The sequence below is a fragment of the Carex rostrata genome, chromosome 23, assembly GCF_964058835.1.
Source record: "Carex rostrata chromosome 23, lpCarRost1.2, whole genome shotgun sequence".
Taxonomy (NCBI): domain Eukaryota; kingdom Viridiplantae; phylum Streptophyta; class Magnoliopsida; order Poales; family Cyperaceae; genus Carex; species Carex rostrata.
Window position 1 is genome coordinate 2,918,463 of NC_135940.1, and position 13,269 is coordinate 2,931,731.

Consider the following 13,269-nt stretch of genomic DNA (forward strand, 5'->3'; position numbering starts at 1 on the left):
TGGCTCGGATTGAATATCATACCTAGCTAGTTTGGTCTACCCATGAGATGAGATTCTTCTCCGATTATATTTGACTGTGTTGTAGAATCCGAATCACAAACTTGAAATTTGACGAAGGGAAGATCGAAAATGGGCCACGTCCACCTAAAATTGGAAACATTATGGACTTGGAGCAGGTGGACCAAAATCCGCTCCAATTCACAGGATACAGGCTCATAATAAATTTAATGGGCCGGGTTTGGGAGGAGGTTTTCTCTAGTCTCTAGTCTCTACCACGTAACAAAGTTGAGATCCTCTATGGCGAACGACCACTATAAGTGCCTGTAGTGTCTGTGGTCTCTATTTTCAATATTATGCTGTCAACATTTAAGGATATTATAACAATTTGTTACATAAAATTAAAAGTTTAAAAATCAACTTATCAGAAATAAAACTTTTGCTGACCTCCCATTACAGTGCACTTTAAATACAAGGTTTTTCTTCTTCGTCAGAAACTCGGTACAAGTTATAGAACACAGAACAGGACGCAACAGTGAAACACCTAAACATGACCTTTTTGTTACTCTCCGCTACTACGTAGTTTATTCGATCCGCGCAGAAGATAGGTACCGTCCATTACAAATGCGACACTAGATGTGTTAAAATGACTGTCCGATCCCAAATAAACGGGTCAGATCATCTAATACAAGCTCGAAAGAAATCTCCACAATTGGACAGGAGACAAGCTCGCAGATGTTAGTAAATCCAATATTCGCTAAAGTAACTCATATTTTACGCTTGGATCGAGTCCGTCCGATCAGAATCCGGGCCAATCGGGCCCGAGATGTAATGCGCCAGAAACTTTAATAGTCGTGCGTATTCTGATCGGACGGTTATGATCTAAATTCAAAATTTGAGTTAGTATAGGCGATATGTTCGAGGTTTAGTGGGACTGATAACAAACTGGTGGCTATCGTCAAAAAAAAAAAAAAAAAAAAAAAAAAAACTGGTGGCTGGGAAACTGAGAACCTGGCGCGAAACGCATATTTCATTCCTTTCCATGGACCCCAAAATCAGACCACGAGTTTTGTTTCCCTTACTATAGAGAGAAAAAAATAGGAGGGATCAGTTTTTCCAAAGGGGGAAATAAGCGCGACTGCGCAATCGCATGGCTGCCTGTTGTTCTCTCAATTTTGTGCATATTCACGCCGCCTCTAGGTCGAAGTCGAAGTTCGTCGTGCAGTGCTACTCTCCTCGAGTTCAAGTCAATGGAGGCGTCAAGCCGATCGTCGTAAATGGAGACCCTCCCACTTTTGTTTCCGCTCCAGAGCGACGTATTGTCGGAGGTTAGGTTAACTTTTTTAGTTTAGTCTATTGAACTCGTATGGTTTAATAAAGTTCTTTGTGCTATCTTTTCTAATTTGATGAAATAAAGTGATTTTCAGTGGGTGATTTGCACGGGGATTTATCTCAGACTAGATGTGCACTTCAAATGGCTGGGGTTCTGAGCTTAGATGGTTATCAATGGACTGGTGGAGACACAGTAATAATTTCTCAATTAACAATCTCTATGATTTTTTTTTCTTAAAAAGTTATAAAATTGCACTAGCAATGCTACCTTTGGTTGTTTGAAATTGAGAGCAGGTCTTGGTTCAAGTAGGAGATATTCTCGACCGAGGTGAGGATGAAATTGCAATTTTGTCTCTGCTCAAGTCACTCAGTGTGCAAGCAAAATCTGAAGGTGGTGCTGTTTTTCAGGTTTGTCTTGCTTATTTACTCATTCTTGTTTTTCACATTCTGTATTTTCTACTTAATAATTGTAATCTTATTGTTATGCTAAACTTAAGGTAAATGGGAATCATGAAACAATGAACATACAAGGCGATTTTAGGTATGTCGACCCTGGCGCATTTGATGAGTGTGCAAATTTTGTGGAATATTTGGAAGAATGTAAAGGAAATTGGGATGATGCTTTTCTTAGTTGGATTTATGTGTCTGAGATGTTGAAAGAAGAACGTGCCTCGGGAAACAAAAAATGGAGCCCTTGGAATCTTGTGAAGGTATCTACTATTGAAACACCCTATTAGGCATGGATCAAACAGAAGCAACTTTTTTTAGTTTGATATTAATTCAGTAGGGAGCATAAAGAATGCAACGAAATATTTGATAAAATTTTGAGTGAGGCTACGATACTATGCATAGGGCATATTGGTCTTGTGCTATGGATCGATGTCTCCTTTTCCAAGTCCAAACATCGATCTAAACTGTTCAACATGATCTCCATATGAAAATGTAAAAAAATTTACTATTTTTTTAGATAGGTAAAAAATCACTTGATATGAAGATTCTAGACCATTCAAAAGTAGTGATTTTCTACCTATCTAAAAAAAAATAGTAAAAAAATTCTGAAAAAGGTAAAATTTAGTCTGCAAGTGTATTTTCATATAAAAACCATGTTGAACAATTCAGATCGACAATTTGGACTTTGAGAATAAAAATATTGATCCGTAGTACGAACCAATCTGCGCTATGCATAGTACCATAGCCTCACTCTTAAATTTTTTCTTTTATGTGAACCTTTGCGAATTTGACACCTCTAGTTGAGTGATTTTTTTAATTGCTTTGTACCTAAAGCGTGGTTCGATATTTTTTTTTTTTGCTGACAGAATTATGAAAAATATTGGGACAGAGACAGAAGGGAGTTGTTGCCAGGTCAGCGCTCTTAAATCCTGGTGGTGCATTAGCATGTGAATTGTCACGCCATCCTGTCGTTCTAAAAATAAACGATTGGATATTTTGCCATGGTGGCCTACTCCCACATCATGGTAAAGTATTTTCTCTCACATTTCTTTTCTTAGCTTGGTGTTTAATTTGTGTTAAATGGTAACTTGCTTCGTAAAGTAACAACTGAGAGTGACATGGGTTAAGTTGAGTCTCACTTGCATTTAATTGCAGATTGGTTTTAATTTTGGGGACTAATTGCTTGATTGAGGGATAATTGATGCAAAACTAGTTAATTTGGGGTTTTATTGCACAGCTTGGTGTTTAAAGGGGTTGTTTGGCTTAAGTCAGCCATCAATTCATAATTGAGGGCTAATTTGGCACAAAGTTTGTTTGAGGCATTTTTTGAGGAAGTAAGAATTCACACATAATGTTGAATCATACCATGCATGTGTTGTCGTATAGTGACGTGATTCCTACTATTATAGTGGTTTCTTATACTTTACATGATAATTTTAAGTATAGTACAGTATGGGGTGGAGCGCGTAAAAACAATTCTAGGCTTAATTTGCATATAATGTGGAATCATATCATGCATGTGCACACTATATAGAGATTTGTTGGCATTTACATGATAATTTTATATAAAGTGCAATATGGGGTGGAGCGCATGAACAAAGAAGTGTCAGATTGGATGAGAGGCTTAAAACGAGACGGCTCCGAAATGCCTTTTATTGCATTAAAAGGATATGACAGTGTTGTATGGAGCCGCTTATACTCCCGCGAACCAGGTCCACTTGGGAAAAACCCGCATAAGGTGAGTCGAGTCTAATTGCAAAGTATTCTACGCAATTACCAAATGCCATCACTTGTAGGAAAACTTATCTTTCTTTTTTTTCTTCTTTTTTTGTTTGTTTAGATATCATCTATAGCAAAAAGGACACTTGAGGAAATCAAAGCTAATGGGATGGTTGTGGGCCATACTCCTCAGATTAACGGAGTAAACAGGTCTGTTGCAAAATAATGTTGGGATCTTTGACAGCGTAATTATTTGACGATATTGACAACAATTCTCAAATCAATTGAAAAAAGCTTAAAAAAAAATGAAAGTAAGTTTGTAGGTGCATTGTTCGACACATATTTGTACACTTATAAAATTTCACAGTTTGTTGCTGATGATAATGAAGCAAGGGTCATTAAATTCAGACCATTGAAAACTTTAATTGTTTGATGAAGGGTGAAAGAGTGCTCCAATTCTCACCATTTGTTTATTGGCATGATATATGTATCATATAGATCATGCATTAAATGTTGGATTTCCTAGGTGAATTTCAATTTTTTATAATTGGCAAGATTGTCAAGATAAAAAATTGCTAATTGATCCTAACCCTAAAAAAAATTGTAGCTTAAGTGTTAATTGTGAAGTATTCTGAATTGTACTCACACAAAATTGTTTTTATATCACCAGCAGCATGTACGACGACCGAGTTTGGTGCATTGATGTAGGCATGTCAAGTGGAGTTCTTAATTCAAGTCCTGAGGTAATTTTTTTCAGATATTCTATTTTTTTTTTCTTTTGAATTTCTACTTGTGAGATGCAAATTTTGATTGTTGTGTTGGTCTTTGGTTCTAGGTTTTAGAGATAGTAGATAACAAAGCAAGAGTTTTGAAGAGAGACACAGATTCTTTTGATGAACTGGAGGTTCTTGATTACATATGAAACAAGCCATCTTAATCACTTTTTAAGGTATATTATTTGCATTGTTTAGACTATAAATTTCCAACAATAAATTATAAACATCATGAATTGTGACTTCCATTTCATAGTACAAGGCACCTTACAGAGCATCTTTTCATTTCATTACAAATATGCAAGATCGGTGTCCCGTATATATTGGTTACAATTCTTCAAAAAAGCTCAAAATCCAACAAGCAAAAGATAAACTGTTAAATAAACTAGTTACATCTACAAACAAAAATCCAAACTGTCATATCATGATACCATATAAGCATACAAAAATTCGTTCCACACATCTGGTACACCAGGTAAGCACCAATGGTTACAGTCGGAATAACTTTTAGGGTTTGCAAGTTGTGCTTCGGTTAAATTAACATATTGCCTCTTATAAATTGATGGGTGGCCGTCCTTTCGGTACTCTGAAAGCTGAGTGATGTTGACTATTTGCACATTTACCCCTTTGGGTTTTAAATTTTCAATTACGCGCTCAGCTGTATGCATCATGCCATAGTCCGACCCATCACTTCTGTACCCCTCTTTGAATATAGGCTCAGTTTCACCATAGCACGTGTCATCTGGAGCTGCACCCCACTCTTGGCCCCTAAAATAGTTAGAATTTATCACGTAGTACGATGAATTTTTTGAATAAAACGTGAGAAATTCTTTTTTGTTTTTCCATTTGTTAGTTGAGGTGTTGGAGCTTTATTTGGACTCTAATATATGGAGTTGGTTGAGTGATGCTATGGTACTATGCATAGCGTGGATTGGTTTGCACTATGCATCAATATCTCCGTTTTCAAAGTTCAAATAGTCGATCTGAACTGTTCAACTTGATCTCCGTATGAAAATATACCTGAAGATTAAATTTTTACATTTTTTGCAATTTGTTTACTATTTTTGTAGATATTTAGATGTAATAAATTCTAGACTATTCAAAAGTAGTGATTTTCTACCAATCTAAAAAAATTCTAAAAAATGTAAAATTTAGTCTGCAAGTACATTTTCGTACAGAGATAATTTTTAACGATTCAGATTGACTATTTGAACCTAAAAATGAAGATATTTATCGACAGTGCAGACCAATACGTGATGTGCATAGTACCATAGACTCACTCAAGCTGGTTGTATATTACTGTACCTGTACCTATAGTGATATATACAACCTGTTCATGTACTGAAGGACCAAGATTGTAGCCCTGTTGCAATATTATTTGTACCTTATCTCTTTGTATGGTATGGAATTCAAGTACCAAACAAGGTCCCCATGAATCTCTACAAATTGATTATACTACCTTGAAGATTAAAATTCCAAATTATTTGATGACTTACCAGACATGAGTAGGCGAGAGGCTGACAAAGAACAAGCGTTTGTCTGTGTTGTTGAGATTTCTCTCTAACCATTGAGACCATGACTTCAAAGCAACCTCAAACCCTTCAAACATTTCAACCTCTTCTAATACTGCATCTCCATCTTCGAACGAACCGTACCTGTTTGGTGAAATTTCATTACTTGTAGACATTTTTAAGGAAAAAGGAATGTAAATACATACAGGACTAGCTGCTAGTGTTAATTGTAAAGCTAAGCCATTCTGATCTTTTTGGAGTTTTTTAATTTACAGTTCATTAAATCATCAGAAGTCAACAAATTTGAATTGTATTTTCTAATATAACAGGAGTAATGCACTCACTGAAACCAATATATTAACTCAAACTTAAACTAAACTGCATGGAAAATTCATAGATAACTACAAGTTATTACTTTGAAACATTCTACCTGTGCCCATTTACATGTAAATATGGTACTTTGCAAAACATGGATTGACATGTACTATGGATTCATATCTCTATTTTAGAAGTTAAAATAGTCAATCTGAAGTTTAACATGATCATCAGATGAAAAAGTAGTTGAAGACCTGATTTTTCTTTTTAGATTTTTTTAGATAGGTTCAAAATCAATACTTTTGGTTGGTCCAGAATTTTTAAATCCGGTGATTTTGTATGAATAGTATTTTTTTAAAATATATAAAATTTGATCTCCGAGTAATTTTGTATGAATATCATTGACTGTTTGGACTTTGAGATCGAAATATAGATCCATAGCATAGATTGATGTGCTATTGCAAAGTACCAGTCTCACTCGTAAATAAATGCTACACACAAGTTTGACATGTACTTGCGTAATGCACACAAATAAGAATTTACAAACACAAAATTTTCATCTTCTTGTTAGGCTTTCCTGAGACAGGATTGAGTTGTGTTGTGTCTCTGAGTTTAAATTCATAATTTTTAATTAGATTTTTCGGCTTTATTTTGAATTTTTTAGTACTAAATTATGATGCAGAATTACATTATTGTAACATAAATGGTGTAATTCTTGAAGAAAACTTACCAGACTTTCATTTTCATGTTGGGTTTTTTCCACCAGACATAGGCGTTGAATACAATAATATCTGCATCCTTCCAATATTTCGCGTGACTGTCGATGGTATAAGCGCGCATGATTCGATTCGATACACGGTGGATGATTGGATTATCGCAGTTCGATTCAACCAGGAGAGGCGACCAATAGAATTCTATCGATGCATTATGCGACTGAAATTGTAATTATGAAACCATTGCGATTAGTACTCTAATTAAACTTCTTACTTACTAGTTAAAGTTCTTAGAATTGTAAAATTAAATTGATCAACGTTTGAGGGCTTGTACATGGGCTTATTGGCATTTGAAAGAAGGAAAAGAATTTTGAATATCAAATAATGCAGCCATTAACATAGATTGATAAAAAAAAAAAAAAACCATTGAAACAAGTCCACATTAAAAAGCAAAAAGGAAAAGCAGATAGAATGAAAACCGTTCGATCATAATTCCGACCAATTAATTCGATCCAAGTTGAAATGCATGGGGTCTTTTCAATATTTATGCGAATTTTAATCGGATGAAGACTCAAAATTTGAGTTGCAGTGTATCCTAATTTAGGAAAACCTTGGTAAATAAGAGTCTGGCAATATTCATATTGTCTGATCAAAATCGGGATCAATCGGGCTCTCTAATATTTGTGTTGATTCTGATCGGACGGTCCGAATCTAAGCATAGATATGTTGTTACCTTAGGTGATATTAATTCGGTAAACAAAACATGTGAAGCCAAACAAATGCACATGTGAGTTGGGTTAATAGTGTACCAAATAATCAAGCTATTCCCCTTTTCCATGTAACCCCTAAAAATGGTGTACCTACCATGACTTTAAAGGACATGAGGGAACCGTTGAAGGTCTGGGTCTTGTGCTCCTCAGGAACAACGGATTCCACCAAACACACCATAGAGACCCATTGATTTCTATTTAGTGAATCTCCAACAAAAACCATTCTCTTGTTTCTTATCTTTTCCAAAAATGTATTTGCATCAAACCTACAAAAATTGACAAAGAAAAGCAGAAAGTTGGGAAAAGTAGGCTATAAATTAATTAATTTAGTGACCGACATATAGAAATAATGACAGAGAAAAAGAGAAGGAGAGTGAGCACCTAATTCAAAGAGACCCACATAATTGATAAAAAGCATTGTTATTCAAAATAATAGAGTACAAAAAGGTGCCTAAGACCAATGATGCCAAATGTCTTTAGGGTTGGTGGTTAGGTTTCCTCTATTAAGTTAAATTATTTTAATCTTCATTTAGGTTTTGACCACAGATATAGGTATTGTTTATTTTATAATTGAGGAAATCATACAAATAATAGTTTTATTTCCTTTTAGGTTCTTGGTAGTTATGAAATTATCATTTTGTTGGTCTTCTATGTTTCTTGTTTAACTAAATTGATCCATCCTACAAAATTAATTCCTTAAGAAAGCACATAGAATTTTAAATCCTCTTCATATATGAGTTAAGCATGTAATTAATTTGATGATATAGATAGAAATATTAAATTGATGCAATGGATTATAGTTGTACCTCTATATCAATTTCTGTAACTAATTGGAAATGATGTTGATGCATTATAACATCAGATTCAATTTCACTGGGTCGTTGATTGGAAATTAATGATGTTGATGCATTATAACATCAGATTCAATGTTCATGTCAACAAAGGTTCAATGCATTATAACATCAGATTCAATGTTGATGTTGATAAAAATAATGTTTACATGTTTATTTACATATCAAAATGAAATAGATGGTGATATGAATAATGAACTTAATTAAGTTGTTGTTTAAACAATGCTAATATAAGGGCCAAATTAATTACATATAAGATTTAAAATGGAAATTCTGATCATTCTGTGCGAACTAATTATCTATATAATTTATTACTGATGATTTTTTTTGGCCAATGCACTAATTAATTAAATCCAGCAAGAAGAAACATTATGTGCCAATTAATTAAATCCACATTTTATTAGTTTTGCATGGTAGAAAGGTAAGATATGAAAAGGATTTTTTGTGTCGGCAATTAGTCTCCTGCTCCTTGCTTCACCAACCACTTTAATTAATTTCTTTGTTTATTTTCATAATCCAAATGTTACTACCATGTATTACTCATAATGACAAACAAACTATGATATGAAGGAATACTGAAAAAAGTATTAAATTTGTGCTATATGAAATAGTGTAAATGCTGTTTTGGAATGCACAATTCAAATATTGTTAAATCTGAAAAGTATTACTCTACTATTTCTTTTATAAAATATTACGTTAGCACAAAAACACTTAACTCAATGATATCAAAGTGCATTTAAATTATACCAAAAAATGAAATTACATGCTAGCTAGCTTATTATATATTATGCACCCAATAATAAATGGTCTCCTGAATTTATTTGTACATAGTTATAATTAAAGAATGTCAATTTATTGGAATTTGGTTGACGGTGCTGTGTGGCAGTCAACCACTATATCTTACAAGGAAAGCAAAAGGGACAGCAATCCATCAGTCTTAATAATATGTTACGACTAAGATGTTGTACTATACATGCAAAAAGGGACAGCAATTTTTTTTTTTTTTTTTTCCCTTTTTGTGAGGGAAAGCAGGTCGAGATAGAGATTCTTGTACGTATTATCATTTAATTATTTCAATATAAAATGGAGGACAAATAGCTCATATTTAAATATGTCATAAAGGATTCCCATCTAATTAGTTTAAAAAATAGAGGGTATTATATATAGCAACGAGACTAAAGACTGATATTTCTCGAGCTTGGTGTTCATAATAGTTCTTATTAGTTTATTCAATGCTGTTCTGGAATTTGAATTAAGCAATCATGAAAGTAAAAAAGTAATGATTCCCATTGATCTAGCATCAGTGAAGAAAATGTTACTTAATTTTTTTTTGAGTAATTAAAAATGTTACTAATTAATTATTCAGAGCCAAAAACAATAAATCTATAGAAGATTTTAAAATAATCTACGAGGGGAAAAATAATAAATATATTATTGCTTTCTATTTTTATTCACTTTTCTAGTTTTTCGATATAATTAGTTTTGAGGTTTGATAACAACCCGTTTTCGATATAATTATATTATATTGAACATACTAGCTGTTTATTTATATATATATTCACAACTGTTTATATCTAGTGTGTACAAATTAAAGTATAAAACACTAGAACTTTTATGTGGACAATGAGTTGAATTGCATTTGTAATCACTATATATAGTTTATATAAGATTTAGTGCGTTAGTAATCATTACCCATGTACTATGGTGAGGCCTTTTTATATTTTGATTAAGTTAGCACTTCTAATTTATACAAGGGCCAGAGATTTAACAATATTTAATAAAAAAAAAGAAGTAAGAAAAGCTAGATATGAAATATGTGTCATATACAGTGAGGCAAGCATTTTAATTATTCATTGGATGTTACATGACATATCGGATAGGATGTCACATATTCATTAATTCAATTGTAATAAAACAGACTACTATAAACTGTCATGAGTAATTGTCTTAAAATTTAGTACCTTTTGAAATACAGACCAACTTTTAATTTGGAAGGAAATCATTAAATTGAAGAACACCAATTTAAAAAAACCAGAAAACCAACCAACCATCTCCATATATAAATAAAGGCGTAAATCAATTAATGCAGTTATATTCTTCCTAATTTACCTAGATACAACTATGTCCATAAATACTAAAAACACCTCAACATTTTAATCTCAATGTACAGATAGATTTCCTGTTGTTAGTACTCATGTAGTATCCACAAAATCAACACTTCACTGTTCTCTTTGAATAAAAAAAAAACGAAGTGTTAATTTCACAGTTTTTTTTTTTTAAATTCAAAATAACACTTTGCTGTGGAGTTATATATATACCCAATAATGATTAAAGTGTATCCATAGAATGCAAGCTCATTATCCTAGGATATTTGAAAATTTACTTTATCTAAGAACCAAAAATGGTAGTTTCAGAAACATTTTTATTTTTTTTACACAAATTTTAAAAAAGAATATCACTATTTAGTCTAGTGGTTCAGACATAGATCATAGTTTCTAAATTCGGATGATAAACTTTTTATTTGTGAATATATAAAGTTGAAAAGTTTGGCCTCTATTTTTATTAAAAAAAAAAAAATCTAAACATAGAATTAGAATGATTACCTTGGAAGATCACATCCCTTAGGTTGCCACCTCCAATGCTGGTACCTGGTATCATTCCTACCATATTTATCACATGCCACCTCATCATGCATGAACTTGCACTTGGGCCCACTGTACAGTGGCCTGGTGACATTGTCGTACACCCACCGGCCTACCGAAAAGTCGCATTTGTCCTTCTCTTCATCATCACGATTTACACTGCCATTGTCACGGCCACCGCCACCCCGGCCGATACTAATAATTCGCTCTTCCGGTTCATTCCTTCTGTTGGTTGTATCGACATCTACCAAAAAAAGAGATTGATCTTGGCTATCTACAAATGGTGCTTGATTGGGGCTTTCATCTTGGGTATCTACAAATAATGTATAATTTTGGTTTTCTTGGGCATTATCTATGGATGATTCTACTTGGTTTTGGGTTTGGTTTTGGATATGATTTAGTAAGATAGAGAAAGAGAAACAAATTAAGAAGAAAACAATGAATGAGCTAAAGTAGGATCTAAGCCCCAATGGTGCCTGGTGCACAGTCATCTCTCTCTGTCTCTCCTCTCTCCTCTCTCTCTTGCTGCTTGGTGAAGCTAAAATAGAGATTGCTTCTTTGTAGGATACTGGGTTTGGTACGGGTACCATGGTTTGTCATTTTATTATAGCTGACTATTTTAACATATTGCTCCCTCAAAAAAATTTTGTATGACAATAAGGACCTTGGTTTGAACTTTTTTTTTCCCCACTTTTTCAGAGTGCATTTCATATTCTTTTGGTGGTTCTCTACCGGATGATTTGTGTCAATTAATTCAATAAATGGTACACGCTTTATCATTATTAATTTGCATAAATGTATTTACTTAATAATGATGCTATAAATGAATCTTGAGGCAGATTTGCTACATACCAAAATGCAATAGCGACCAATATGTTGTCAGATATATATATTTTATTATAAGGAAAGCTCCGTGCATGGTCCTGTGCAAATAAATGTGGCATGAAATAATACAATATTCTATTCTTGGTGCATATATAAGAAAGAAAAAAAAGTTGTTTGATTATGTGTTTTGAATTTGGAAGTCAACTACAAATTTGCTAAATCTTGATTTTACTAGTGCTCTATAAAAGTTTCTTTTTCTTTTCATGATATACTGACCATTGCTGATATATAAAAATTAATTAATAACATCACCAATACATTTTGATGTTATGTAGTGTAAATTTGACTACGGAGACCAGGGGGGGCCTACATTAGTCTAAACAAATTAATTATGTAAACCTACTCCTACCTAAAAAAGGTGATTTTCACTGACCTTGTGCGCCAAGGGAATTTAAAGTGTGCTTAATCTTTTTAATTAAAAAAGCTATGATTAAAGGAACAAAAAGAAAGTTGCGCAAGGTGCTTGGGAACTACCATTATTTAGACGATTTTATATTTGATTGGTGCATTGTGCACATCATATATATCCATGTTTGTGTGTTTAAGATAAAAAAAGAATTCAGATTGAGTGCAGGTTGAGGTGGTTAATTAATATGATATCTCTATAATTATATTTATTTTGGTAAACTCAAGCTAATTTCCCCAATTAGTAACTGCTAGTTTGATAATATTCCCTTAACCAAAGGTCGAGAGTTTGATTCCCCCTCACGACTTCGCAGTTTCTGTAAAGATTTTCAAAAAAAAAAAGAGAAGAAGATAATATTCCCTTTAACTATAACTATAAGATAAGGACAAAATTATACTTGATTGTATTATAAGGTTCTGTTAATGAAAGCTAATTTACAGTTGCAAAGGACATGCTAATTTAAGGGATAATTTGACTAATGTGCTAAGTTGATTCCTAAAGAAGATAGGTTCAAGACTTCATAAAACATTAAATAAGGACGTGCTAAGTTGATTCCTAAAGCTAATTAACAATTTTTTTTTTCTCTGAAAGAAATATGTTGGAGGGTATATATTTTGATGATAAATAAGGACTTATTTTGCTCGGTCGCTTTTGCTTGCAACATACATTTATCAACCTTCTTTTAACTTCTTTTTGTTAAATATTTGGTCTTTCTTAAATAATTACTAGGGGCTTGTTCACTAAAGAGCACATGTACTTTGATAATATACAAGGATTAAGAATGTAGTTAGGAGGCGTGAATAATTATTATGTTTTAATATGAAAATAAACATAAAGACCAAATTACCCACAATATTAGTAATAACCTTATTGAAGTGATATAACCTCTTTATTGAAGTTTATTA

The 13,269-nt window shown here is 32.9% G+C and overlaps 2 protein-coding genes across 7 annotated transcripts; one reads left to right on the forward strand and one right to left on the reverse strand.

Moving 5' to 3' along the window:
• The first annotated feature begins 1,010 nt into the window (after window positions 1–1,010).
• On the forward strand, window positions 1,011–7,131 carry SLP1 (Calcineurin-like metallo-phosphoesterase superfamily protein). 6 transcript variants are annotated; one of them, XM_078324604.1, is made up of 10 exons: window positions 1,011–1,325; window positions 1,425–1,522; window positions 1,624–1,737; window positions 1,827–2,039; window positions 2,669–2,804; window positions 3,351–3,517; window positions 3,620–3,708; window positions 4,169–4,241; window positions 4,334–4,447; window positions 6,864–7,131. In XM_078324604.1, the coding sequence occupies exons 1-9, from the start codon at window positions 1,148–1,150 to the stop codon at window positions 4,418–4,420; spliced, it is 1,155 nt and encodes a 384-aa protein (XP_078180730.1). In that variant the 5' UTR covers window positions 1,011–1,147; the 3' UTR covers window positions 4,421–4,447; window positions 6,864–7,131. The 6 variants fall into 6 exon arrangements, with proteins under 6 accessions (XP_078180730.1, XP_078180729.1, XP_078180733.1 ...); XM_078324603.1 differs by lacking the exon at window positions 6,864–7,131 and adding an exon at window positions 5,771–6,033; XM_078324607.1 differs by lacking the exon at window positions 6,864–7,131 and adding an exon at window positions 5,771–6,033 and having other exon boundaries at window positions 4,172–4,241.
• LOC144574605 (xylan O-acetyltransferase 12-like) lies at window positions 4,495–11,669 on the reverse strand. Its single transcript, XM_078324602.1, has 5 exons — window positions 11,035–11,669; window positions 7,675–7,846; window positions 6,828–7,030; window positions 5,768–5,926; window positions 4,495–5,039 (listed from the first exon to the last, which is right to left on the reverse strand). Exons 1-5 carry the CDS (start codon window positions 11,661–11,663, stop codon window positions 4,694–4,696), a joined length of 1,509 nt encoding a protein of 502 aa, XP_078180728.1. The 5' UTR covers window positions 11,664–11,669; the 3' UTR covers window positions 4,495–4,693.
• Window positions 11,670–13,269: the final 1,600 nt, after the last annotated feature.